General features: G+C 42.9%; 1 protein-coding gene across 2 annotated transcripts; it reads right to left on the reverse strand.

Annotated features, from left to right (window-relative positions):
- Positions 1–673: 673 nt before the first annotated feature.
- LOC115176756 (thrombospondin-3a) lies at positions 674–27,923 on the reverse strand. Of its 2 annotated transcripts, none has more exons than XM_029737029.1 (22): positions 27,760–27,923; positions 11,116–11,319; positions 10,582–10,829; positions 10,111–10,213; positions 9,965–9,997; positions 9,769–9,851; positions 9,605–9,656; positions 9,334–9,482; positions 8,902–9,042; positions 8,717–8,791; positions 8,286–8,438; positions 7,921–8,139; positions 7,647–7,806; positions 7,310–7,428; positions 7,128–7,180; positions 6,350–6,531; positions 6,001–6,179; positions 5,680–5,728; positions 5,282–5,478; positions 4,804–4,976; positions 1,782–1,921; positions 674–1,665 (listed from the first exon to the last, which is right to left on the reverse strand). In XM_029737029.1, exons 2-22 carry the CDS (start codon positions 11,309–11,311, stop codon positions 1,604–1,606), a joined length of 2,766 nt encoding a protein of 921 aa, XP_029592889.1. In that variant the 5' UTR covers positions 11,312–11,319; positions 27,760–27,923; the 3' UTR covers positions 674–1,603. The 2 variants fall into 2 exon arrangements, with proteins under 2 accessions (XP_029592889.1, XP_029592888.1); XM_029737028.1 differs by lacking the exon at positions 27,760–27,923 and adding an exon at positions 12,763–13,074.
- Between the last annotated feature and the right edge of the window lie 10 nt (positions 27,924–27,933).

Genomic DNA, 27,933 nt, shown 5'->3' on the forward strand with positions numbered 1-27,933 from the left:
TAGTCAGGATAGAGCAAAGAGAATGAATGATCACATTGGAATCCAGCCACAGTAGTCAGGGGTCAATAGCAGGACATCTCCAGCTCAGTAGAATAATGCTTCAAATACTCCATTCTAAATGGAATCCAAATTCATTTTCAAGTCTGTCCTCAGGGTAACTTGTTTTGTTCTTATTACACAAGTAGAATGGGAAGAGGCTTTATTTCACTTATGTGGTAACAAAAATGCTCAACTCCATTACAAAGCAAGTTACAATGTAACATGTTAAAATACAGTGTTATTACAGTGTTACTACACCGGCATAAGAATAATGTAATTTGGCTATGTGACACATAATATATGATATTAAATATAGCAAGTTCTGTACCATGTATATGGGTTTCTATGACTGGCTATTAATGTGGAGCAGAGAAGCAGACCGTGGAGACAGACTGGGCAGTTCAGTCAGTTGAGCCCTGGGGTCTGTCTGCTCCTGGGAGGTATGATGACAACCACAGCACTCAGCGGTTAGATAACGTTAGCACCAGTGTCACCACGTACTTCACTGACTGGATGACCTCGGAACAGCAGTGCTCACTCACTGTTGCTCTTGATTTCTTTGACAATTTTTTTTTTGTAGTATCGTCATTAGCATTCTTGTTGTGTACAAAATCACAAAGGTCAAATAAACATATTTTTAAGAAATTCAATTGTTTATTATTTTTTTGTGGACAAAGACTGGGTTGCTCTTTGTTTATGCTTCTGTTTAATTAATCAGTTAAAGATGACTTCCAATAAGGCTTTATTTCATATTCAATTACTGGGCACAGAATCAGATGTCCAGGAAAGTATACACTAGAATCCACAGAGATCCACATTTATTCAAATTAGGGACATAATTCCACTATTAAAGGCTTAAAGTAATATGGCTAAATAACTGCAAGTCTACAGTCTCGTGACAGATCTGTATTTTGCTGCTGAGATAACATTATCTGATCATGACAGAGTTACCCGGAGTTTCATATCCAGAGGATGTATAGTATATTTCAAATTCCCATCATCCCTGCAACATTAGCTTATGTTTTTTATTTTACAGTTAGATAAGAGATAAAAAAAACATCCTTTAACTGTTCAGTCTTAACACAAAATATAATCAATTTATTCCTATGATAGCTGTAAATACACAAACACAAAGCAACAACAGCACTCATACCTAACGCAACAGTCAAACTCAGCGGTTAACCGCTGTCATTCACACAACCACCGTTCATACAGTGAAATTGAAGGCAAGGACAGTAACTCAAACCCAGAAGTAACACAGTCCTACATTCATGAATTATCATGTATACTTTCTTCCAAAGTCTAGTACCTTTTTGCTTTTCCAGTCTGGTATAACAACAATGTTGTAAATTGGTACTTCTTCCTCCTTTACAACTCTGAAACCCCTCCCCTTTCACTCATGGGCAGACACAGTCACACACATTTTAACAGCAGTTGAAATTCTGTACTGAGAGGCAGTAAGAGTGTGTGTGTGTGAATGTGTGTGTGAGTGTGTGTGTAGAGAGACAGTGCTGGACAGGTTACTCATCTACATGCCCCAGCACTCACACATCCTCGAATCCTCTCACACCTTGATGTGCAGCAGGACCTGTTTGCGATATGGGTTGAAGTCGTCTGGAACAGTGTCTAATAAACAACAGATACATGAAGCAGAACATACAAGTAAATTAGTTCACTAGCATTATGTTGTTCAGTACAAGTAGCGTTAGTGGTTAGTAGCAATGTGAAGAACGGAGTCTTACCGTTGCAGCGGTAGCGCAGGTTGGACCAGATGATGTTCTCTTGGGAGAAACAGAAGACCCCCAGTCGTCCGCCTCTCATGGTAGTGTCAATCACCACGCCAGAATCAGCCACAATCTCCGTCCCCTCATATAACTTCACCCTGCCACAGAGCACGGGACAATGCACAAATCAGGGGACCTTTACATTCCCTTGTCATTTCTAGTAATGTTCCCTCTAGTAATTATCTAAATGAAAGTCATCCTATAACTTCACACTGCCCTTCTTTATACCACTGTCACATACCTATAACATGTGATTGTTGTGGGTAGCTGTAGTAGTTGGCATGTGGTCATATAAGAGATTAGTCAAATGAAGTGCCACCAAACTAAAACCCAGTGGCAAGTAACCACAGAACTCAAAATGGGTGATTTGGATGAACAGAGAAAGAGAGACAGAGAGAGCAGGCCCAGTCCCTGTCCCAGTCGCTGCCTGAGCGAGTGTAGTGCATCGCTGCAGTGGTCCATTGACTCCTCTGCATAGCATACAAAGCAGGTGTCTCTCTGTTTGGGTCTGAATAGGGCCTCCCTGCCTCTAAAAAACATGTTTCTCTCTCTCTCTCCACTCTCCCCTCACTGCACCCCACTGGAGAGACCCCCCCCCTCCCTCCACAACCTCAAACTCCACCCCCAACTCTCCTTTTCTCTGGCAACTTTTTTTTAGAATGGGCAGTGGCTTGTATTCATGGATGCCAAGGGAAGCTAGGCTTCCCCCAAAAAATGGACCAAGAAAAAAAACATACAAAATAATGTATCTTTTGCCTTTCTGTGTTTCATAAATTTCCTTCAATTCGCAACAGGCTGAATGTATCTCACCAGACAAAGCATCGGATCTAACGTAACAGTGTCCCTCTGTCTCAGTATGTGTAGCGTATCTATCTGACGCTGTCTGGTCAGAAAGAGTATGACATTGTTGCTGCCCGTCCGTAGCTTTGAATGCAAGGGAAGCTAGCGAGCATTTGGTCTCCATTGTGATTAGAAATAAAAAATAATAATAGCCAATCAGTGTTGAGCTAAACTGAGTGAGCTCAGCTCTGAATGGTCCTGGAGCACAAAAAAAATGTGTCAAGGGAAACCAGTTTGGGTTTGGCTTCAGACTAATCACATCACAAGCCAAACATTATTATTGACAGAAAAAAACATGAATTGTTGCATCTCTTTGTGTTGTTGTCTTCCGGGGGCTAGCTTGCTAAAACCGTCCCTTTCCTAAAATTAGCAATGGATGGAGATAAGGATTTGGACTTGTAGTTTTACTTAATTCTCCATACTGGCCAATGATTACAACAGCGATTCTGATCTAACCATAAATTCATACATTGTGCCCCTGGACGTTAACAAGTAGCTAGATGTAGTATGCTGGCCTGGTGCATCGTTGCCCATGAAAGGTGGTTAGGCTAAATGGCAAGGAAAACAAAAAGTGTGTATTGTATGACGGAGTCATAGGTCGTTTAGGCAACATGAAAGAAGAGGAGGATGACATTGGCGTTTCTCTACAAGTAGGGTGAGTCAACAAGTTTTTTTTACTTGTACGCATGCAAACACACACAAATATACATACACATACAGAAATCAGTTCCATGGACAGCCACATCATATGTAGCTTACGTTGATTGGACTAAATCGTTTTTGGTATCTTTTAGTTGTCACTGTATTAGACTAATCAGAGGTGATTTGATGATGTTGAAATGTTGAAGTTGAAATGGTGCTGGAATAGTGGAGGCAGCTCCTGTTTTCTTTACGACTTCCGGTAACTCTCTGTGGTTCTAAATCAATAGGTGTTTAGTTGTCCAAAAATGTCGGAAACATTACCTTGCTTGACCATGCTGTAGGTCATGTAACTATTTGTTACATGCAATATGTTTTGTGGACTTTACCGGACAGATGTTGCTCTCCAGTTTTGTAATGAAACAAATATGTGGTTGAATTTATTCTGCCGCTGTGTCTTCTTATTGTCTCGGCCTTAGGCCTTTATATCACGGTGTCAAGGCATGTTATAGGGCACATAAAGCAATTATCAAATCATAATATGGCTTTTTGTTCTGGCTTGGCTTCCCCGGTGATTTTACCTACACATCGTTACTGATAATGGGCCAGAGATGTGAGGGCTTTGAGAGATGCTCAAACGCAGGTGTTGGTTCACATTAATGTGTCTTTTGAAAATGTCTTGCTGATGCTTTGTTGAGCACAATGTGGTATTTATGCCACCCAATAAAGTTGGTTTATTAAACTATTTGCATAAGCAAAATGTTCCTCGGATATGACGTCTGATTCTTCTCTTTCACTAGAATTTGACAATCTGCTTGAGATTTTTCCTTACTCTGCTATGTTACTCTCAGTGCCCCTAGTCAGACTCCCTCACACTTGTTTATCTTTCTGTTTATTTCTCTGACTTTGATACTCTCCCTGCTCTCTCCCTCTCCCCCCCTTCTCTCTCTCGCTCGCTTTCTCTCTCTCAGACCCCCCACTCTACAGTAGTTTCCTCTGGATCTGCATATGAATGGGCACTCAGAAAATTCTTGCCAAGGATTTGGTTGACATGGCAACAGGGACAATAGAGGGCCAGGGGGCCGGTCTCTCTGTAAAAGTCACAAAGAGGTTTAGGAGGGAAAAAATATGGAGTATAAATTGGTGAATAGCCACTAAGTCCACCAAACTGCCACCAGCCATCTTTCTTTTTCTTTTTTAATCATCCAAGCCAAGCCAAGGCAGTGTAAACCCCCTCTAGTGGTCAACAGTGGTCACACACAGCTGTGTACCACAACTGTGTTCTGTCCAGTGAGGATGAACTCAGCTTCAAGTGCAAACCCATCGAACCCATCTGCCCCGATTAAGTAAAAAACTATGGAATTCTGATACATAGTTAAGCAGGTACTAAATTACTTTGACAATAAAACAATTACTGAACATTGGCTACAAATAGAAAGTAGTAGATTAAAATAAAATAAAAAGAATAAAGAACTAAGAGAGAAAGAGGGGTGTGGCCTACCTGATGTAGCCCACCTGGGGCCTGTGGCTGAGCTGCCAGCGGTAAGATGTCTTGTCTCTCCAGCCAACGTTCCGTGGGTCCGACCACAGCAGCTTCACCTCCTCGTTGGTGTCCCCTGTGTGCCACAGGGCGTTACGCAGGTACTCACCAGGCCCTGTACGGGACTTCACTGCCTGTAGGGGAACCAGACAGACAGACAGACAGACAGACAGACAGACAGACAGACAGACAGACAGACAGACAGACAGAGATTGTTGTATATTCTGAACCCTGTAGTAGATTATTTTATTTTTCACTGGATAACTATAACTGGATAACTATCAAAGGTTTTTACAATGCCACCACAACATGCTTTGTTATACTTCTATCCAACAGCAGAGTCTGTCTGAAGGTGATTCTCAGGAAGTGTCCCGATTCAGCCAAGGTTCTTATCAGTAGCACCACCTATAGGCTGCTGTGTTTGTGTCCCATCACTCACTTTGAGCTGCAGGCCAGGTTGGGCCATGGCCCTGAAGGGTGTCGACTGCCAGTAGGTCTGCTCTGTCTGTTTCCACATCACCACGTAGAAGGAAGAGGAGTCCTGGTAGCCGAAGATGAAGCCTGCATAGTCGTCGTCCGTCACCGTGTTGATGTGGAAGGTGCCCTCAAAGTCCACCCCGTTGAACGCTGTGTAGCCTGGGGGAAGTTAGTACGTTGAGTCAGGTCAATTCAGTTCATTGGAATTTAAAAATGTATATATTTCTTTCCAGCACCTTTTCAATACACTGCTATAATGAAATCACTGTGTAGGCCTAAATAGGAGCAATTATATTTAGAGTACATACATCACAAGACCAGGACAAGAAGTAACAAACATAACCCATAACATCAACTTACCCACAGCTAAACCAGGATCACTGTTCATGGTCTGAACTATTTCCATGCCCTGCAATAAAAGAGGACTCGCTAAAATCAAAATCTGCATCCACAATGAATCACACACCTAATTTTTTAGTATTCCATAAGAATTTGACAAATATGCACAATGCAATATACCAGGCTTTAGACTGTAATCAATGCACTAACATAGGCCTAATTATAATAACCATAATGGTGCTCCTTGTAAACTGATTTCAGAGTAGGAGGATAACCTTAAAGGGATATTTCAGCCTACGATCAAAGTTGTTCATGTGTTGAGCCAAAGAGGTCAAGGGTCACCTGATTGAGCACCACCCAATTGGGATCAATCTGGGCATCGCCCTCTGGATCCAGAATGACTGTCTGATAGGCTCTGAAGTCTGTCAGTGTGACCTCTGAACTCTCAGGGCACACATCAATCAGATCCCAGACTGAATCGTTGTCAAAGTCGTTCTCACACACATCGCCCACCCCGTTACCTGGAAGAGGAGAGGAAGATGGCCATAGTAAGACAGAGGGGCACTTTTGAAGCATTTAGCAATGCAGAAGTAAAAATAAGCTAAAACTTGAACAGTGAACCTATCCCTTTAACGGTTGATTACTCTTAAAGGGATAGTTCACTGTTCAAGTTTTAATAACAGTTAGTTACTGTTAGAATCTTTCTGGTTGGGATTGGTGATAAGTCTGCAGTTGTCTTGTACGTCTGGGTATCCGTCATTGTCATCGTCATCATCACAGTCGTCCCCAAGGCCATCATTGTCCGAGTCCAGCTGGGAGCTGTTGGGATGGTCAGGGCAGTTGTCCCTGGAGTCCTGGTGACCGTCCCCATCCCTGGAACACACATAGACACATTGGAATTCAGTTCAACTCAAAGGATGGGATTTAATTCAAGACGTACTCTAGCGCAGTGCACTAGACAACCAACAATGCGCCTTAGGCATTTTATACAACGTTCATGGAGATCGCATTCATGGTAAATGCTGCGCATGTTGGCTCAATCGTACATTACCTTTAACAATCAGGTATAGTGTGCCTTGCATTGAATCCTGGCCCAAGTCATGTTATGTTTACTAATTCTGTTTGTACCGAAATAGTTAGCGTTTTTTTAATCACCTAGAAAAACACCATCAGGAAGGTCTAACAACTGCAGCACAAAAACAAGCCCCAGCAGGTGAGTGTGTCTATTTGTATTCCCAACAGGTGTAAAGTGACTGTGTGTTTTTGTGAATATGAGCGCAGCAGGTGTATGTATGTGTGTGTTAGCCACAGCAGGTGTATGTATGTGTGTGTTAGCCACAGCAGGTGTATGTATGTGTGTGTTAGCCACAGCAGGTGTAGCGCTGTGTGACAGCTGTAGCAGTGTGAGTGCAATGTGTATTTGTTTGTGTGTGGGCAGGCGTACGTGCATGTTGAAGTCAGAGACTCACGTGTCCTGGTCAGTGTCACACACATCCCCCACCAGGTCATTGTCAATGTCCGTCTAGGGGGAGAGGTTCAGAATAAACCAAAGACAAGACAAATGAGCAGCCTAAACCCCTGTTTCAGCCAAGCTGAATATCTTCTGTAGATCCACATTTTGGGAGTTGGGGGTGTGTGAAGGTTATTTTACCTGCATGGGGTTGCTGATCTCAGGGCAGCTGTCGCAGGCGTCTCCTACCCCGTCTCCGTCCCTGTCTGTCTGCATGGGGTTGGGGACTTTGGGGCAGTTGTCCAGCACGTTGGGGATACCTGAACACCAGGGTAAGACAGGGTGTGACATGAGGGCCATCACCTAGTTGCAATGAGTGTAATGTCAATTTCAACTGCAGCCCACAAAGTTGTCTCCCAGACATCTTGCTGTTTATGGGTGAGTGAGTGTGTGAGTGAAAGTGTGAGTGTGTGAGTGAAAGTGTGAGTGTGTGAGTGAAAGTGTGAGTGTGTGCGCACGCGCCTGTGTGAATACACACCATCTCCATCTATGTCATTGTCACAGGCGTCTCCTTGCCCGTTGCTGTCTGTATCCCTCTGGTCAATGTTAGGGACATTGGGACAGTTGTCACAGGCGTCACCGAAAGAGTCTGTGTCTGAGTTCTGCTGATCTTTGTTGGGTTCTAGTCGACAGTTATCCTGCAAAATATAACAGTTATGGTCATGAGAAAAAATGAGAAACAATGAATTACAATCATACACATACACCCAGATACAATTATCACAGAGGGTCTGAGATGGAAACACACACACCTCCACATTCTTGATGCCGTCGCCATCTGCATCCTCGTCACACTGGTCTCCGATGCCGTCGTTGTCTGCGTCCTCCTGGCCTGAGTTGGGTGTGTAAACACAGTTGTCCTGTTTACAGTGCTTGTCATTGTCCATACAGGGTAGAGAGCGGTCTGGGTATCCATCAATGTCTGTGTCTGTGCCACAAGTGTTCCCGTTACCGGCCCAGCCAATGTTGCACTGGAGAATGGAAGAAAGGAGAGCATTTTCAACCAAACCTAAAGTACATCTATAAAGTAGTATACTGAGGCTGGCAGTATAGGTTAGTGTGGCTCCTTTGTTCCTGTCCAAAAGGGCAAAGGTAGTAAAAGACCACTGTTGCTTACCGCACAGGACACCTCTCCGTTCCTCTCTATGATGCAGTGGGCGTTGGTATCACAGGGGTTAAAGCTGAGTGTGGCACAGGACCTACGGGGCACGCAGCCCACTGTCTGGTTCCCCAAGTAACCCACCTTACAGCCACCACACCTGAACGAGCCCTGGGAGAGAAAGAGAGATGGAGAGGTGGGAGAGAGAGAGAGAGAGAGAGAGAGAGGAGGACGGGGGAGAGAGAAGGAGAGGTGGGATAGAGTGAGAGGAGCAGGGGCGAGAGAGGAGAGATTGGGGGTGAGAGAGGAGCAAGGGAGAGAGAACAGCTTTACTACACAGCGGCTCGACAGTACTCTCACATGATCACAAGAGAGCGATGTCTCGTTTGTGAAGATTTGACGCTGTACATACATTGTAATAAACACATTTGAAAAAGGTTTCTACTTACGATGGTGTTGGTACACATGGAGTGGGGCACACAGGCGTTGGCAACTTCAATACACTCATCGATGTCTGCACACTCCTGTAGACAAAACCACAGCAAGGTGTGTGAGGAAGAAATAAAACAATAGGGGATTATGGATTATGTCAGTAAGGAAAAAAGTGATAGTGTGTGTGTGTGTGTGTGTGTACCTGCTTGTGGTGGTTGGCGTACTCCAATCCGACCCCAAAGAGGGGTGGGCCCCAGAGACCAGGGGGACAGAGCTCACAGCTGAAACCCTTCACTGTGTTTATACACGCACCTGGAGAGTAGCAGGGCTGGGCTATGGAACACTGAGACAAGTTAGAGAGACAGAGAATAGAAATAGAGAGAGAACAGAGAGCGTGGGGGAGACCAGAGACAAATAGACAGAGATAAGTGGTATAGTAGGGGCTCTTTGAAATAAGAGCTGTGCTGAGTACAGTACTTGAAGTGACGCGGTCTATTTTGACAACAGCTTAGCTGTCACCCTAAAAGCCTTGTCAATTCACATTCATTCAACTGTGAGCTTGAGGCAGTGTAAAAAACACAATTTAAAACCCAGCCAGACTAATTTCCATTTCCTGTCTGTTATTGTGTCATACCTCATCAATGTCTTGGCAGTGGGTTCCGTTCCCCATCATGCCCTCCGGGCAGGGACCACAGCGGTACCCTGGGTAGTCAAAGGTTTCCATGCAGGACAGGCCCTTAAAACAGGGGTTGGGGGAGCAGCGGGAACGAGGGTCGTGGAAGCCTGGAGGTCAACACACTGTTGGTTTAGGTTTTGTATTTAAGAGCAAGACAAGAACAGGGAACATGAGGGATGGGTCAAATTTTTCAGGACACATAGTTTTTTTTCCATGGCTGTTCACTCACCACACACTTGGCACTCCAGAATGGTGTTCCTAATCAGGGACATCTCCTTCACCTGGAGACATCAATGAAAATGCACAATCACATACAAGTATGCAGACACACATACATGCTGCATGCATACACTTGTACAAACACACACACACACACACACACACACAACCCACCTGCTCTCTGATGTCCTCTCGCAGCTCTCCTAGGATCTGGTTAAAGATGATCAGCTGACCAATCAGAGCCTTTGTGTGGTCTCCTGACATACAATACCCACAGAATGCCCAATCATTGTCAAGTAAAGCCAACACACATTTCCATAAGACATTGATTTCACTGTATTCTTGAAAAGAGACATTTGGATACACTCACCTAGAATGGAGTTCACTTCTGCAGTCGCACCGACTGTAAGAAGAGGAAAAGGACTTTTGGTTGAAACATGTTCAGGATACACATCTGATTAACCATTTTCATAACAGACTTCATCTTGTAAAGTCATATAGTGATTTTGGACACACCTGTGCTGTAGACTGATGAATCCCCCTGGAATGGACAGTCTGTCAGGGTACCTGCTTTGGCCACACTGCCCCCTAGCGCCATTTTGAGGGACTCCACAGCACCCTGTAATGGGAGAAGCTTGGATCACACCATGCTGTGGTTGAGCTGCTATGATATGATATGATTAGATATGACAGCTGTTGCTATGGTTAAAGGTAGTCAAAGAGGACCACCTCTCAATAAAAAGTTGCCTCCACTCCTCGTCTGCTGCACTTCAACTACACTGATGTGAAAGACCTTGACAGGTGAAAGCTAATTTCCAGTAGGCATCCACCATATCGCTTCACCCTGTGTTTTAAATAAGTGCAGATTGAGGATAGGAGATGAGGAGAGCAAGCCACGTTGGGCTATTGAGATGAAGCCCTGGCCCCTAGCTAAAGGGGCATGGGATTTACTTGGGACTTAGTGTCAGATTCAGTGCTCCTTGTCACCTGTAGCCTTGCGTAGGCCTTGAAGCCATTACGAATCTCCACCTTCTCCGCGGGGAGAGGGACCAATGGAGGGAGGCCCTGGCTGGAGTCAGCCAATCGACAATTGACGTAGAGCTCCAGGTGTAGGTTGTCTCTGCGCAGGCCTCCGATTCGGAGAATAATGGAGTGTGTGCGACCATCAGCCAGGTTTGTGCTCTGGAGGTTCACTGTGTGAATTTTGCCATCCTCCCTCACGTAACGCACCAGAGCTACGAGAGAGGGTAAATGGGGGAGAAAAACTAAAATTTAGGGATTTACTGAACATGGACAGGTAACTAATAACAGCAAACGAAGAACAAGGAGAGAAAAGTCAAACGGATACAAAAAAGGTGGATGGAAAAAGGGAAACTTGATGGACAGATTGATATTCATGTGAACACTTTTAAATACTAAAGGTGGTTTGAGACTGAGTTAGTTGTATGCTCCGTCACAGAGAAACTGGGAAATAGTTCATTCTGATTTAGTCAGTTGGTGAGAGTGACAGTATCTAAGTACCTTTGTTGATCTTTCCCATGATGGCCAGCTCCAGGTACTTCTTGTTCCCCTCTTTGCTGTAGAGGCCCAGCAGCACCCCTCCCATCTTGGGAGGCAGGCGGAATGTGGACACAATGTAGATGTCACTGAGCACACTCATGGCACCTGTCACCTTCTCCACCGCAGACACACTGGTCTTGGAGTCCAGGGTTAGCATGTCAATGACTGGAGAGGGGGTGGGGAGAGAGAGAGAGAGAGAATGAAGGAGAGAATGACAGAGATTGATAATGAAGAAGAGAAAGGGTATCTATCTACCATTTTCCCTGATCAAAGGCTCTCATCCAGTCCCATGATGACGCTTCACCTTTGACCCTTGCCCAGGTAAATGAGGACACCTGTTGAGTGACTAGTTGACATCTCTGAAGCAACATCCAAATTAACAATAGCAACTCTGACTCTTATTAGAACCACATCCCTTATGAAGACTTGTTAAGAAACAAGTTTTACAAGTTATTTTATTTCACAAAAACATAGTCCCAATCTATAGATTACATGTCCGTTTAATAGGCAGATAGTACGGTGTTATGACATTGTAGGTACAAATACATAGCACATATCAACTATTTTCTTACATGTATTTTTAAATTTGCTTTCTCTTCCTATGACTTTGAATTTCCCTCTGTCTTTGTTGTCTTTCCTAGATTGTGCACCAATACAGAATTAATTTACTTCCATCAATTTTAGCAGTGGCATTCCTGAACATTATCACAGAGAACTTCATAGTGCCAAAAGTCAAAGCCCATGCGGACACATTGCTGGATATTAAAACCCAGGAGAAAACAAAAGAGAGAGGAATAAAAGGAGCAGGACTGCTGGCTGCTTTCTGGCTCTTAGTAAGAAGGCTTTCCCCTTCCTCCTTTTCTCTCTGCTATTATTTCTGACACATCCTCACCCATTCACACACTGGTTTGGACAATGGGGTTTGGCAATGGTCAGGATTTCTGCCACAAGCAGGCTGTGAGCACTCAAGGGGGAAAGAGGGGAATAGGGGGAAAGTCAGCCAAGGAACTCCTAAAATAGTTGGCTTAGCACTTTCTCTGTTCCTGTCTATGTCAGAAAGAATACAAGTGGAGGAGACATGATCAGTTATGACATGTGGAAGGAAAAAACTGGTCATCTCAAAAAGAAAGAAAAGAAAGAGGAAATATCAATTAGAAATAATATAAAATATTATTTGTGTATGAAATGGAAAATAAATAACCTAATTAACCAGCAGTGAAACAAGACCAACATAACCAAGATGAATGAGACAACAGATGATAGAAAGTAGCCTAGAGATAAAACAGAACATTTCAAGCCATAAAGGTGAGAGACAAACTTTGCGCCCTGTGTGTGGAGTGTTCTCGAGTTAGAAATGGTTGTAGGGCGCGCAGACACTTCATTTTAAATATTATTACAGTTGTAACTAATATTTTCAGGATTATAATAACCATCTCGAGTTTATGTGTGTCTATGGCACAACAAAGTGAAGTCCAGACCAAAAATGCGAGCTTGTTTGAACTAACTGTCTGCATCAATTCATTTCGAAAAAACACACTTCCCCATAATTTAATTAGATTATTCACAAAATGCGCACTACTATGAGTTCGTTAGTATTATTTATTTTACCTTGCATATCTTGCTGATCCATTGGCTCACATGTTGCAACGAATAGAAATGTGGATAGAGCCAGAAAAGTTGTCACATCGCGCCTCGCACCCATGTCCCAAGAAACGGTTTGTGAAAGTTGACAAGAAAGTCAACAGGAGTAAATAACTATCCGCCGAGAGTCCCGTTTGATGTTGATGAATGGAGCTTAATTTCAAAGTGAACAAAAATAAGTCTGCAGGCTGAGTTGACCGCAGAATGTAGGTTTAAGAGCAGTTACAAATGACGACTGGCTTCTTACGGGCGCGCTCCAGCCAAGTACCTCGTCCGCGCAAAGTGGATGTGACAGTGAGCGAGGGAGTTCATTCGCCTGCTATAAACTGAGGCGTGCGGTGTGTCCAACTTTCTCAATTCTCATGTTATACAGACATAATATAGGCTGTGCCGGTAGTCTATATAGTAATTAATCTGATATAAAGTTATTTCCTTTGTTTAAGGTATAGCAGGGGTATTCAACTCTTACCCTATGATGTCCGGAGCCTGCTGGTTTTCTGTTCTAGCTGATAATTAATTGCACCCACCTGGTGTCCCAGGTCTAAATATGTCCCTGATTAGAAGGGAACAATGAATGAACGCAGGTAGAACTGGCTTCGAGGTCCAGAGTTGAGTTTGAGGGGCATATAGCCTTAAGTAGGCGATGTACTTCAAACATATCAGACTATCCTCCCAGGGCATTAAGATAAGAGGGGAAGGAACGAAGAACAAAACAGAAAAACAAACAAGATGTCATAAAATGGTTCACATGTGTTTCCATGATTGTAGGCTAAGTTCTACTAAGCTAACATCTGGAATTGTTTTAAGATGGTCATACCATAGATCATTTAGCTATTTGATTTTACATTTTAGGACCCCTTTAGGTGGCCTATCAAAATAATAAATATTTTTTGGTTGTTGATAAAAATGTAAATACTATAGGCCATAGAAAAGCATTGAATAACACATTCATAAATGGCAAATAGACAGTCCATAAATAAATAATAAGGAATAAGGTTTTGAAGTGTCTGTCCTATATCTAGGAGATAGAAGAAAGCTCAGGAATTTATATTTTTTTGGACACTCCTTAACTTTTTGGCACAAACTACCTCCATACTTCCATTCATTTGTATGGGATACTATGAGACAAGGGGTTGAAGAGCAAAACTGAGAACACCATCCTGTTCATGAGAGTCTCATCTTTCCATAGAGGGGTTATATTCATTTGTAGGCCAAATCTAAAGTTCAATGTGTTTCCATCGCATTTTCAACTCTACCAATAGTCTGTCACAAAAACCTTTGCATTAAACAATTGAGGAAAATAAGAACAATCCAAAATGTATTTGTGATACTGTCGCAAAGTTAACTAAAAAGCAGCATTCCCCAAGAGAGGATGGCTCTCACTCAGCAGTGATGAATTCATGAACTTTCTTTGAGGAAAAGATCATGATCATTAGAAAGCAAATTACGGACTCCTCTTTAAATCTGCGTATTCCTCCAAAGCTCCGTTGTCCTGAGTCTGCACAACTCTGCCAGAACCTAGGATCAAGGGAGACACTAAAGTGTTTTAGTACTATATCTCTTGACACAATGATGAAAATAATCATGGCCTATAAACCTTCAAGCTGCATACTGGACCCTATTCCAACTAAACTACTGAAAGAGCTGCTTTCTGTGCTTGGCCCTCCTATGTTGAACATAATAAACGGCTCTCTATCCACCGGATGTGTACCAAACTCACTAAAAGAGGCAGTAATAAAGCCTCTCTTGAAAAAGCCAAATCTTGACCCAGAAATTATAAAAAACTATCGGCCTATATCGAATCTTCCATTCCTCTCAAAAAAATGTTTTAAAGCTGTTGCGCAGCAACTCACTGCCTTCCTGAAGACAAACAATGTATACGAAACGCTTCAGTCTGGTTTTAGACCCCATCATAGCACTGAGACTGCACTTGTGAAGGTGGTAAATGACCTTTTAATGACGTCAGACCGAGGTTCTGCGTCTGTCCTCGTGCTCCTAGATCTTAGTGCTGCTTTTGATACCATCGATCACCACATTCTTTTGGAGAGATTGGAAACCCAAATTGGTCTACATGGACAAGTTCTGGCCTGGTTTAGGTCTTATCTGTCGGAAAGATATCAGTTTGTCTCTGTGAATGGTTTGTCCTCTGACAAATCAACTGTAAATTTCAGTGTTCCTCAAGGTTTCCGTTTTAGGACCACTATTGTTTTCACTATATATTTTACCTCTTGGGGACGTCATTCGAAAACATAATGTTAAATTTCACTGCTATGCGGATGACACACAGCTGTACATTTCAATGAAACATGTTGAAGCCCCAAAATTGCCCTCGCTAGAAGCCTGTGTCTCAGACATAAGGAAGTGGATGGCTGCAAACGTTCTACTCTTAAACTCGGACAAAACAGAGATTCTTGTTCTAGGTCCCAAGAAACAAAGAGATCTTCTGTTGAATCTGACAATTAATCTGGATAGTTGTACAGTCGTCTCAAATAAAACTGTGAAGGACATCGGCGTTACTCTGGACCCTGATTTCTCTTTTGAAGAACATATCAAGACTGTTTCAAGGACAGCTTTTTTCCATCTACGTAAGATTGCATAAATCAGAAACTTTCTGTCCAAAAACTGACGCAGAAAAATTAATCCATGCCTTTGTTACTTCTAGGTTGGACTACTGCAATGCTCTACTTTCCGGATACCCGGATAAAGCACTAAATAAACTTCGGTTAGTGCTAAACACGGCTGCTAGAATCCTGACTAGAACCAAAAAATGTGATCATATTACTCCAGTGCTAGCCTCCCTACACTGGCTTTCTGTTAAGGCAAGGGCTGATTTCAAGGTTTTACTGCTAACCTACAAAGCATTACATGGGCTTGCAACGAACCGCCCTTGCTGTCTCTGCCTGGCCGGTTTCGCCTCTTTCCACTGGGATTCTCTGCCTCTACCCCTATTACGGGGGCTGAGTCACTGGCTTACTGGTGTTCTTCCATGCCGTCCCTGGGAGGGGTGCGTCACTTGAGTGGGTTGAGTCACTGACGTGGTCTTCCTGTCTGGGTTGGCGCCCCCCTTTGGGCTGTGCCGTGGCGGAGATCTTTGTGGGCTATACTCGGCCTTGTCCCGGGATGGTATGTTGGTGGTTGGAGATATCCCTCCAGTGGTGTGGAGGCTGTGCTTTGGCAAAGTGGGTGGGGTTATATCCTACCTGTTTGGCCCTGTCCGGGGGTTTCATCGGATGAGGCCACTGTGTCTCCTGACCCCTCCTGTCTCAGCCTCCAGTATTTATGCTGCAGTAGTTTATGTGTCAGGGGGCTAGGGTCAGTCTGTTACATCTGGAGTATTTCTCTTGTCTTTTCCGGTGTCCTGTGTGAATTTAAATATGCTCTCTCTAATTCTCTCTTTCTCTTTCTTTCTTTCTCTCTCTCGGAGGACCTGAGCCCTAGCACCATGCCTCAGGACTACCTGGCTTGATGACTCCTTGCTGTCCCCAGTTCACCTGGCCGTGCTGGTGCTCCAGTTCCAACTGTTCTGCCTGCAGCTATGGAACCCTGACCTGTTCACCGGACGTGCTACCTGTCCCAGACCTGCTGTCCCAGACCTGCTGGAAACCTGACCTATTCACCGGACGTGCTACCTGTCCCAGACCTGCTGTTTTCAGCTCTCTAGAGACAGCAGGAGCGGTAGAGATACTCTCAAAGATCGGCTATGAAAAAGCCAACTGACACTTACTCTTGTGTTACTGACTTGTTGCACCCTCGACAACTACTATGATTATTATTATTTGACCATGCTGGTCATTTATGAACATTTGAACATCTAGGCCATGTGCTGTTATAATCTCTACCCGGCACAGCCAGAAGAGGACTTGCCACCCCTCATAGCCTGGTTCCTCTCTAGGTTTCTTCCTAGGTTTTGGACTTTCTAGGGAGTTTTTCCTAGCCCCCGTGCTTCTACACCTGCATTGCTTGCTGTTTGGGGTTTTAGGCTGGGTTTCTGTACAGCACTTTGAGATATCAGCTGATGTAAGAAGGGCTATATAAATACATTTGATTTGATTTGAAACAGCAAATGTGTATAGCCTACTCTGGTCGTCCAACAGCGATCTAGCCAACAGCTTGCAGATAAAGCCCTGCCTGTAATGTCCTATCCCGGAGCTCAAGAAATTGACATTACTAAGCTGCTCCCGAATGTACTACGTCAGGACATGGAAATCGATTCTATCGTAGTACATGTGGGGTTTAATGACATTATGAAGGGCAGCTCTGAACAGTTGAAACTGGATTTTAAAGAGCTGATTGACTCTCTGCTAGACACTAATAAAAGATCCATCATATCTGGCCCTGTGTCCTCTCTGAATCGTGGCATTGAACGCTTTAGCAGGATTATTTATCCTCACAACTGGCTACGTGATTATTGCAGCTCAATGGGTGTAACTTTTGTTGACAATTTCGATACCTTTTGGAAACAAAACACGTTTTATAAGGAGGATGGGATCCACCCAAATCATTTGAGATCCTGGATCCTTTCACAGAATTATAAGGCTGTGTTGAGACAATGACTTATCAATGACCCAAGCCCAACTCATCTTATCCCTATCATTGTGACATTGAGTTGTCATAATGCTTCAGCAAATGCACATTATACTAGGGGCGTTGGTAGACACAATGTAAGTAGCCTAATTGATGTCCCTCTAACTGTGCTGAATGCCTCTACTGATCCAACAGCTATTGTATGCAGTAATCATGTGCCTATGAACCAGATTTATAATGTTAGCACTGAGGTGGTGTGCCCTAGTAGGAAGTCCACTGTGTGCAGCTCACCCTGCACTAACGTAAATAACGTGAGCATATCTACTTCTGTCCTAAGCTTCCCAGTAAAGCAATGAAAAATAGTAAGCATCCCAGAAAAGTGCTCAAAATAGCCCATGTTAACATATGTAGCTTAAGCAACAAGGTTCATGAAATCAATAATTTGCTAGTAACAGATGACATTCATATTCTGACTATCTCTGAAACTCACTTATAATATATAATACCTTTGGTAGCAATTCAAGGTTAAAACATTGACAGAAAATACAGAAATGCAAATGGTGGAGGTGTTGCTGTTTATAGGTCTTCCCTGTGGCTCAGTTGGTAGAGCATGGTGTTTGCAACGCCATCGAACCCACCCCCCGTGGGTTCGATTCCCACGGGGGGCCAGTACAATTTTTTTTTTAAAGAATGCATGAAATGTATGCACTCACTACTGTAAGTCACTCTGGATAAGAGTGTCTGCTAAAATGACTAAAATGTAAAAAAATATATAAATGTATATTCAGAACCACGTTCATGTAAAGCTTAGAGAGGATCTTATGTTATATCCTTTTGAAGTAATATGGCTACAGGTTAATCTGCCTCACCTAAAGTCCATTCTTGTGAGAATCTGCTATAGACCACCAAGTGCTAACCGTCAGTATCTGGATAACATGTGTGAAATGCTTGATAATGTATGTGATATCAAGAGTGAAGTATATTTTATGGGTGATTTAAATATTAACTGGCTTTCATCAAGCTGCAAACTCAAGAAAAAGCTTCAAACTGTGACCAGGGCCTGCAACCTGGTTCAGGTTATCAGTCAACCTACCAGGGTAGTTACAAACAGCACAGGAATTAAATCATCAATATCTATTGATCATATGTTTACTAATGCTGCAGAAATGTGCTTGAAAGCAGTATCCAGATCCATTGGATGTAGTGATCACAATATAGTAGCCATATCTAGGAAAACCAAAGTAAAAAAAAGTCTGGGCCTAATATAGTGTACAAAAGGTCATACAAGAAGTTTTGCAGTGATTCCTATGTTGTTGATGTAAAGAATATCTGTTGGTCCGTGGGGTATATCGAGGAGCAAACAGATGCTGCACTTGACACATTTATGAAATTGCTTATTCCAGTTACTAATAAGCATGCCACCATTAAGAAAATTACTGTAAAAATTGTTAAATCCCCATGGATTGATGAGGAATTGTATGGTTGAGAGGGATGAGGCAAAAGGAATGGCAAATAAGTCTGGCTGAACAAACGATTGGCAAACGTATTGCAAATTGAGAAATCATGTGACTAAACTGAATTAAAAGAAGAAGAAACTACACTATGAAACAAAGATAAATGACATAAAGAATGATAGTAAAAAGCTTTAGAGCACCTTAAATTACATTTTTGGGAAAAAAAAGTCAAACTCAGCTCCATCATTCATTGAATCAGATGGCTCATTCATCACAAAATCGACTGATATTGCCAACTACTTTAATGATTTTTTCATTGGCATGATTAGCAAACTTTGGCATGACATGCCAGCAACAAACGCTGACACTTCACATCCAAGTATATCTGACCAAATGATGAAAGACAAGCATTGTAATTTTGAATTCCATAAAGAAATTGTGGAAGAGGTGATTCAATTATTTTTGTTTATCAACAATGACAAGCCACTGGGGTCTGACAACTTGGATGGAAAATTACTGAGGATAATAGCAGATGATATTGCCACTCCTATTTGCCATATTTTTAATTTAAGCCTTCTAGAAAGTGTAAGAATAGTAAAGCCCCCTTTACTGTCTCAAATAGCCAACCAATCAACCTGTTACCAACCCTTGGGAAACTTTTGGAATAAATCGTGTTTGACCATAGACAATGTTATTTTACAGTAAACAAATTGACAACAGACTTTCAGCACACTTATAGGGAAGGACATTCAACAAGCACAGCACTTGCACAAATGACTGATGATTGGCTGAGAGAAACTGATGATGAAAAGATTGTGTGGGCTGTTTTGTTTGACTTCAGTGCGACTTTTGAGATTATCGATCATAGTCTGCTACTGGAAAAACGTATGTGTTACTGCTTTACACTCCTTGTTATATTGTGGATAAAGAGTTACCTGTCTAACAGAACACAGAGGGTGTTCTTTAATGGAAGCCTCTCCAACATAATCCAGGTAGAATCAGGATTTCCCCAGGGCAGCTGTCCAAATCAAAATCAAATCAAATCAAATTTATTTATATAGCCCTTCGTACATCAGCTGAAATCTCAAAGTGCTGTACAGAAACCCAGCCTAAAACCCCAAACAGCAAGCAATGCATGTGAAAGAAGCATGGTGGCTGGGAAAAACTCCCTAGGAAAAACTCCTGAGAAAGGCCAAAAACCTAGGAAGAAACCTAGAGAGGAACCAGGCTATGAGGGGTGGCCAGTCCTCTTCTGGCTGTGCCGGGTGGATATTATAACAGAACATGGTCAAGATGTTAAAATGTTCGTAAATGACCAGCATGGTCAAATAATAATAATCATAGTAATTGTCGAGGGTGCAACAAGCACGTCCGGTGAACAGGTCAGGGTTCCGTAGCCGCAGGCAGAACAGTTGAAACTGGAGCAGCAGCATGGCCAGGTGGACTGGGGACAGCAAGGAGTCATCATGCCAGGTAGTCCTAGGGCTCAGGTCCTCCGAGAGAAAGAAAGAAAGAAAGAAAGAGAGAATTAGAGAGAGCATATTTACATTCACACAGGACACCGGATAAGACAAGAGAATACTCCAGATGTAACAGACTGACCCTAGCCCCCCGACACATAAACTACTGCAGCATAAATACTGGAGGCTGAGACAGGAGGGATCAGAAGACACTGTGGCCCCATCCGATGATACCCCCGGACAGGGCCAAACAGGCAGGATATAACCCCACCCACTTTGCCAAAGCACAGCCCCCACACCACTAGAGGGATATCTACAACCACCAACTTACCGTCCGAAGACAAGGCCGAGTATAGCCCACAAAGATGTCCGCCACGGCACAACCCAAGGGGGGGGCGCCAACCCAGACAGGAAGACCACGTCAGTGGCTCAACCTACTCAAGTGACGCACCCCTCCCATGGACGGCATGGAAGAACACCAGTAAGTCAGTGACTCAGCCCCTGTAAAAGGGTTAGAGGCAGAGAATCCCAGTGGGAAGAGGGGAACCGACAAGGCAGAGACAGCAAGGGCGGTTCGTTGCTCCAGCCTTTCCGTTCACCTTCACACTCCTGGGCCAGACTATACTTAATCATAGGACCTACTGAAGAGATAAGTCTTCAGTAAAGACTTAAAGGTTGAGACTGAGTCTGCGTCTCTCACATGGGTAGGCAGACCATTCCATAAAAATGGAGCTCTATAGGAGAAAGCCCTACCTCCAGCCGTTTGCTTAGAAATTCTAGGGACAATTAGGAGGCCTGCGTCTTGTGACCGTAGCGTACGTGTAGGTATGTACGGCAGGACCAAATCGGAAAGATAGGTAGGAGCAAGCCCATGTAATGCTTTGTAGGTTAGCAGTAAAACCTTGAAATCAGCCCTTGCCTTAACAGGAAGCCAGTGTAGGGAAGCTAGCACTGGAGTAATATGATCAAATTTTTTGGTTCTAGTCAGGATTCTAGCAGCCGTATTTAGCACTAACTGAAGTTTGTTTAGTGCTTTATCCGGGTAGCCAGAAAGTAGAGCATTGCAGTAGTCGAGCCTAGAAGTAACAAAAGCATGGATTAATTTTTCTGCGTCATTTTTGGACAGAAAGTTTCTGATTTTTGCAATGTTACGTAGATGGAAAAAAGCTGTCCTTGAAGCAGTCTTGATATGTTCTTCAAAAGAGAGATCAGGGTCCAGAGTAACGCCGAGGTCCTTCACAGTTTTATTTGAGACGACTGTACAACCATCCAGATTAATTGTCAGATTCAACAGAGATCTCTTTGTTTCTTGGGACCTAGGACAAGCATCTCTGTTTTGTCCGAGTTTAAAAGTAGAAAATTTGCAGCCATCCACTTCCTTATGTCTGAAACACGCCATTTCCGTTCCAATTTTCTGGAAGCTTGCTTCAGAGCTCGTGTATTTTCTGTATACCAGGGAGCTAGTTTCTTATGACAGATGTTTTTAATTTTTAGGGGTGCAACTGCATCTAGGGTATTGCGCAAGGTTGAATTGAGTTCCTCGGTTAGGTGGTTAACTGATTCTTGTCCTCTGACGTCCTTGGGTAGGCAGAGGGAGTCTGGAAGGGCATCAAGGAATCTTTGGGTTGTCTGAGAATTTATAGCACGACTTTTAATCTTCCTTGGTTGGGGTCTGAGCAGATTATTTGTCGCAATTGTAAACGCAATAAAATGGTGGTCCGATAATCCAGGATTATGAGGAAAAACATTAAGATCCACAACATTTATTCCATGGGACAAAACTAGGTCCAGAGTATGACTGTGGCAGTGAGTAGGTCCAGAGACATGTTGGACAAAACCCACTGAGTCGATGATGGCTCCGAAAGCCTTTTGGAGTGGGTCTGTGGACTTTTCCATGTGAATGTTAAAGTCACCAAAAATTAGAATATTATCTGCTATGACTACAAGATCCGATAGGAATTCAGGGAACTCAGTAAGGAACACTGCATATGGCCCAGGAGGCCTGTAAACAGTAGCTATAAAAAGTGATTGAGTAGGCTGCATAGATTTCATGACTAGAAGCTCAAAAGACGAAAACGTCATTGTTTTTTTTTTTGTAAATTGAAATTTGCTATCGTAAATGTTAGCAACACCTCCGCCTTTGCCGGATGCACGGGGGGTTTGGTCACTAGTGTAACCAGGGGGTGAGGCCTCATTTAACACAGTAAATTCATCAGGCTTAAGCCATGTTTCAGTCAGGCCAATCACATCAAGATTATGATCAGTGATTAGTTCATTGACTATAACTGCCTTGGAAGTGAGGGATCTAACATTAAGTAACCCAATTTTGAGATGTGAAGGATCACAATCTCTTTCAATAATGGCAGGAATGGAGGAGGTCTTTATACTAGTAAGATTACTGAAGCGAACACCGCCATTTTTAATTTTGCCCAACCAAGATCGAGGCACAGACACGGTCTCAATGGGGAAAGCTGAGCTGACTACGCTAACTGTGCTAGTGGCAGACTCCACTAAGCTGGCAGGCTGGCTAACAGCCTGTTGCCTGGCCTGCACCCTATTTCATTGTGGAGCTAGAGGAGTTAGAGCCCTGTCTATGTTCGTAGATAAGATGAGAGCACCCCTCCAGCTAGGATGGAGTCCGTCACTCCTCAGCAGGCCAGGCTTGGTCCTGTTTGTGGGTGAATCCCAGAAAGAGGTCCAGGCCCCTTACTTTTTTCAATCTTTACTAATGACATGCCAGTGGCTTTGAGAAAAGCCAGTGTGTCTATGTATGCGGATGACTCAACACTATACACGTCAGCTACTACAGCAACTGAAATGACTGCAACACTTAACAAAGCGCTGCAGTTAGCTTCAGACTGGGTGGCAAGGAATAAGTTAGTCCTAAATATTTATTAAACGAAAAGCACTGTATTTGGGACAAATCATTCACTAAACCCTAAGCCTGAACTAAATCTTGTAATAAATAGTGTGGAAATTCAGCAAGTTGAGGTGACTAAACTGCTTGGAGTAACCCTGGATTGTAAACTGTCATGGTCAAAACATATTGATACAACAATTGCTGCGCTACCTTCTTAACAGCACTAAAAACAAGGCAGGTCCTACAGTCCCTAGTTTTGTCACACCTGAACTACTGTTCAGTCGTGTGGTCAGGTGCCACAAAAAAGGGACTTAGGAAAATTGCAATTGGGTCAGAACAAGGCAGCACGGCTGTCCCTAGGATGTATACAGAGAGCTAAAATTAATCATATGCATGTCAATCTATCCTGGCTGAAAGTGGAGATTGACTTCATCACTACTTGTATTTGTGAGAGGTATTGATATGTTTCAACAACTGGCGCACAGCTTGGACACCCATGCATACCCCACAAGACATGCCACATGAGGTCTCTTCACAGTCCCCAAGTCCAGAACAGACTTTGGGAGGCGCACAGTACTACATAGAGCCATGACTACATGGAACTCTATTCCACATCAAATAACTGATCCATCAGTAAAATGTGATACAAAAAAATAAATAAAATACACCTTATGGAACAAGGGGGACTATGAAGCAACACAAACATAGGCAGAGACACATGCATATACACAAACGATAACATACGCACTAGACACACACATACACATAGATTTTGTATTGTTGTTATGTGGTAGTGGCGGAGTAGGGGCCTGAGGGCATACAGTGTGTTGTGAAATCTGCAAATGTATAATAATGTTTTTAAAATTGTATAACTGCCTTAATTTCTATTTCTCTAACGGCAGTCAAGCTTTGATCATGTCACCAGAATAAGACCCTTGACATTTCTTGAAAAGGAGAATCAAGATCACCACACACTTTCACCACCCTGTGAAGTTGATCATAACTTACAGTGAGGGAAAAAAGTATTTGATCCCCTGCTGATTTTGTACGTTTTCCCACTGACAAAGAAAGGATCAGCCTATAATTTTAATGGTAGGTTTATTTGAACAGCGAGAGACAGAATAACAACAAAAATATCCTGAAAAACGCATGTCAGAAATGTTAAAAATTGATTTGCATTTTAATGAGGGAAATAAGTATTTGACCCCCTCTCAATCAGAAAGATTTCTGGCTCCCAGGTGTCTTTTATACAGGTAACGAGCTGAGATTAGGAGCACACTCTTAAAGGGAGTGCTCCTAACCGCAGCTTGTTACCTGTAAAAAAGACCTGTCCACAGAAGCAATCAATCAATCAGATTCCAAACTCTCCACCATGGCCAAGACCAAAGAGCTCTCCAAGGATGTCAGGGACAAGATTGTAGACCTACACAAGGCTGGAATGGGCTACAAGACCATCGCCAAGCAGCTTGGTGAGAAGGTGACAACATTTGGTGCGATTATTCGCAAATGGAAGAAACACAAAAGAACTGTCAATCTCCCTTGGCCTGGGGCTCCATGCAAGATCTCACCTCGTGGAGTTGCAATGATCATGAGAACGGTAAGGAATCAGCCCAGAACTACACCGGAGGATCTTGTCAATGATCTCAAGGCAGCTGGGACCATAGTCACCAAGAAAACAATTGGTTACACACCACGCCGTGAAGGACTGAAATCCTGCAATGCCCGCAAGGTCTCCCTGCTCAAGAATACATATACATGCCCGTCTGAAGTTTGCCAATGAACATCTGAATGACTCAGAGGATAACTGGGTGAAAGTGTTGTGGTCAGATGAGACCAAAATGGAGCTCTTTGACATCAACTCAACTCGCCGTGTTTGGAGGAGGAGGAATGCTGCCTATGACCCCAAGAACACCATCTCCACTGTCAAACATGGAGGTGGAAACATTATGCTTTGGGGGTGTTTTTCTGCTAAGGGGACAGGACAACTTCACCGCATCAAAGGGACGATGGACGGGGCCATGTACTGTCAAATCTTGGGTGAGAACCTCCTTCCCTCAGCCAGGGCATTGAAAATGGGTCGTGGATGGGTATTCCAGCATGACAATGACCCAAAACACACGGCCAAGGCAACAAAGGAGTGGCTCAAGAAGAAGCACATTAAGGTCCTAGAGTGGCCTAGCCAGTCTCCAGACCTTAATCCCATAGAAAATCTGTGGAGGGAGCTGAAGGTTCGAGTTGCCAAACGTCAGCCTCGAAACCTTAATGACTCGGAGAAGATCTGCAAAGGGGAGTGGGACAAAATCCCTCCTGAGATGTGTGCAAACCTGGTGGCCAACTACAAGAAACGTCTGACCTCTGTGATTGCCAACAAGGGTTTTGCCACCAAGTACTAAGTCATGTTTTGCAGAGGGGTCAAATACTTATTTCCCTCATTAAAATGCAAATCATTTTATAACATTTTTGACATGTGTTTTTCTGGATTGTTTTGTTGTTATTCTGTCTCTCACTGTTCAAATAAACCTACTATTAAAATTATAGACTGATCATTTCTTTGCAAGTGGGCAAACGTACAAAATCAGCAGGGGATCAAATACTTTTTTCCCCCACTGTATTTCATCTGTAGCCTACCAAATAGACTGCATGGTTTCGCAAGTCCTTAGTGGGAGAACCACACACCATATCAAAGCGTGACTCCAATTATACTTCAAAATAATTGTTATTAAATCAATATTTGCACCAAAATGCGTTTCCACCACAATTTCTCACATTATTAATTTTACAGACCCACCATGTCTAATGAAGAAATTATCTGTTGGCATTTATACAATTTTACTGAAACTTCCTTTTTCCATCACAGCTGTTATGATTTTTTATGTATAGTATAACTTTACTTGCATAAAAACTGTGGATGCAAACATGGTTAATAATTGAAATAACAGTTAAATAAATTAATGTTGTTATTTAAAGTAGCACAAAACCTTTGTAACAAAACTGTACAAAAATATAAACATAACATGTCAAGTGTTGGTCCCATGTTTCATGAGCTGAAATAAAAGCTGAAATAAAAGATCCCATGCACACAAAAAAAGTGTATTTCTCTCAGATGTTTTGTGCACATTTGCTTACATCCTTATTAGTGAGCATTTCTCCTTTGCCAAGATAATCCATTCACCTGACAGGTGTGGCATATCAAGAAGCTGATTAAACATTACACAGGTCTACCTTGTGCTGGGGACAATAAAAGGTGCCGTTTTGTCCCACAACACAATGCCACAGATGTCTCAAATTTTAAGGGATCGTGCAATTGGAATGATGACTACAGGAATGTCCACCAGAGCTGTTGCCAGATAACTGAATGTTATTTTCTCTACCATAAGCCACCTCCATTGTCATTTTAGATAATTTGGCAGTACGTCCAACTGGCCTCACAACCGCAGACCACGTGTATGGCTTTGTGTTGGCGATCGGTTTGCTGAGTCAACTCTGTGAACAGAGTGCCCCATGATGTTGGTGGGGTTATGGTATAAGCAGGCATAACAGCAGGAACACAATTGCATTTTATCGATGGCAATATGAATGCACATAGACACTGTGATGAGAGCCTGAGGCCCATTGTCGTACCATTCATCCTCCGCCATTACTTCACGTTTTAACATGATACTGCACTGCCCCATGTCACAAGGATGTGTACACAATTCCTGTAAGCTGAAAATGTCCCAGTTCTTTCATGGCCTGCCTACTCACTAGAAATGTCACCCACTGAGCAGGTTTGGGATGCTCTGGATCGACGTGTACGACAGCGTGTTCAAGTTCCCGCCAATATCCAGCAACTGGGATAACATTCCACAATCAACAGCCTGATCAATGTGAAGGAGATGTGTCGTGATGCATGAGGCAAATGGTGGTCACGACAGATACTGACTGGTTTTCCGATCCACACTCCTACCTGTTTTTTAAGGTATCTGTGACCAACAGATGCATATCTGTATTCCCAGTCATGTAAAATCCATAGATTAGGGCCAAATGAATTTATTTAAATGGCCTGATTTCTTTATATGAACTGTAACTCTGTCAAATCTTAGAAATTGTTGCATTTCTATTTTTTCCCAGTATAAATGTGCACTGGAGAGCATGTCATTACCAAGTGTATTACTGCATGTGTACAAAGCACACAAATCTCATTTTAATATCAGTGTTAACAGAAGGCTACAGAAATGACTACATTCAACAAATATTTTGAATCTTTGTAAAATGGCCATTTCGCTTTCTCATGAAAAGACTACATGAGTAAATCTTCTACATGAATAAAACTTCTCTCCTCAAGTCTCCAGTCCTCCTCCTTCTTTTCCTATCCTTCAGCTTGTGAAATGTTTTTGTTTGATTACTTATGTGTTGCCGGGGCAACTTGGGTTTAACAGCATGTGATGGAGAAAATATATTTCTCATACATTTTCTTTATTGGACCATGATGACAACTGGATAGGCCTATGCAAAATATAGACCCACTCATTGTTGCCACATTTCTGGATTGACACCTTTCCAACAGGCCTGTACTATGTATGGTTTTGCATTCCAGTGTCTGTTTTTTCATATGGGTTTTCCTGAGAGGAAAATATGAGTGAATGTATTGTCTTATCCCGGTCGAGTTGAATATGTTATGACTCACCGTTATAGCACTATTTACCAAACTAAATCCAGCCGATTTTCTGACCTCTGTTCATTGTTGCAGATTGCGCACATGCAGTGTTGCGTTTTTTCCCCGCTCTTAAAACAGAAATTCTTTCCCAGATAATTTTTCAAGGCCATTAAACTCAGCCCCTAGAGATTTCATTGAAAGCAG

The sequence above is a fragment of the Salmo trutta genome, chromosome 37 (assembly GCF_901001165.1).
Source record: "Salmo trutta chromosome 37, fSalTru1.1, whole genome shotgun sequence".
Taxonomy (NCBI): Eukaryota; Metazoa; Chordata; class Actinopteri; order Salmoniformes; family Salmonidae; genus Salmo; species Salmo trutta.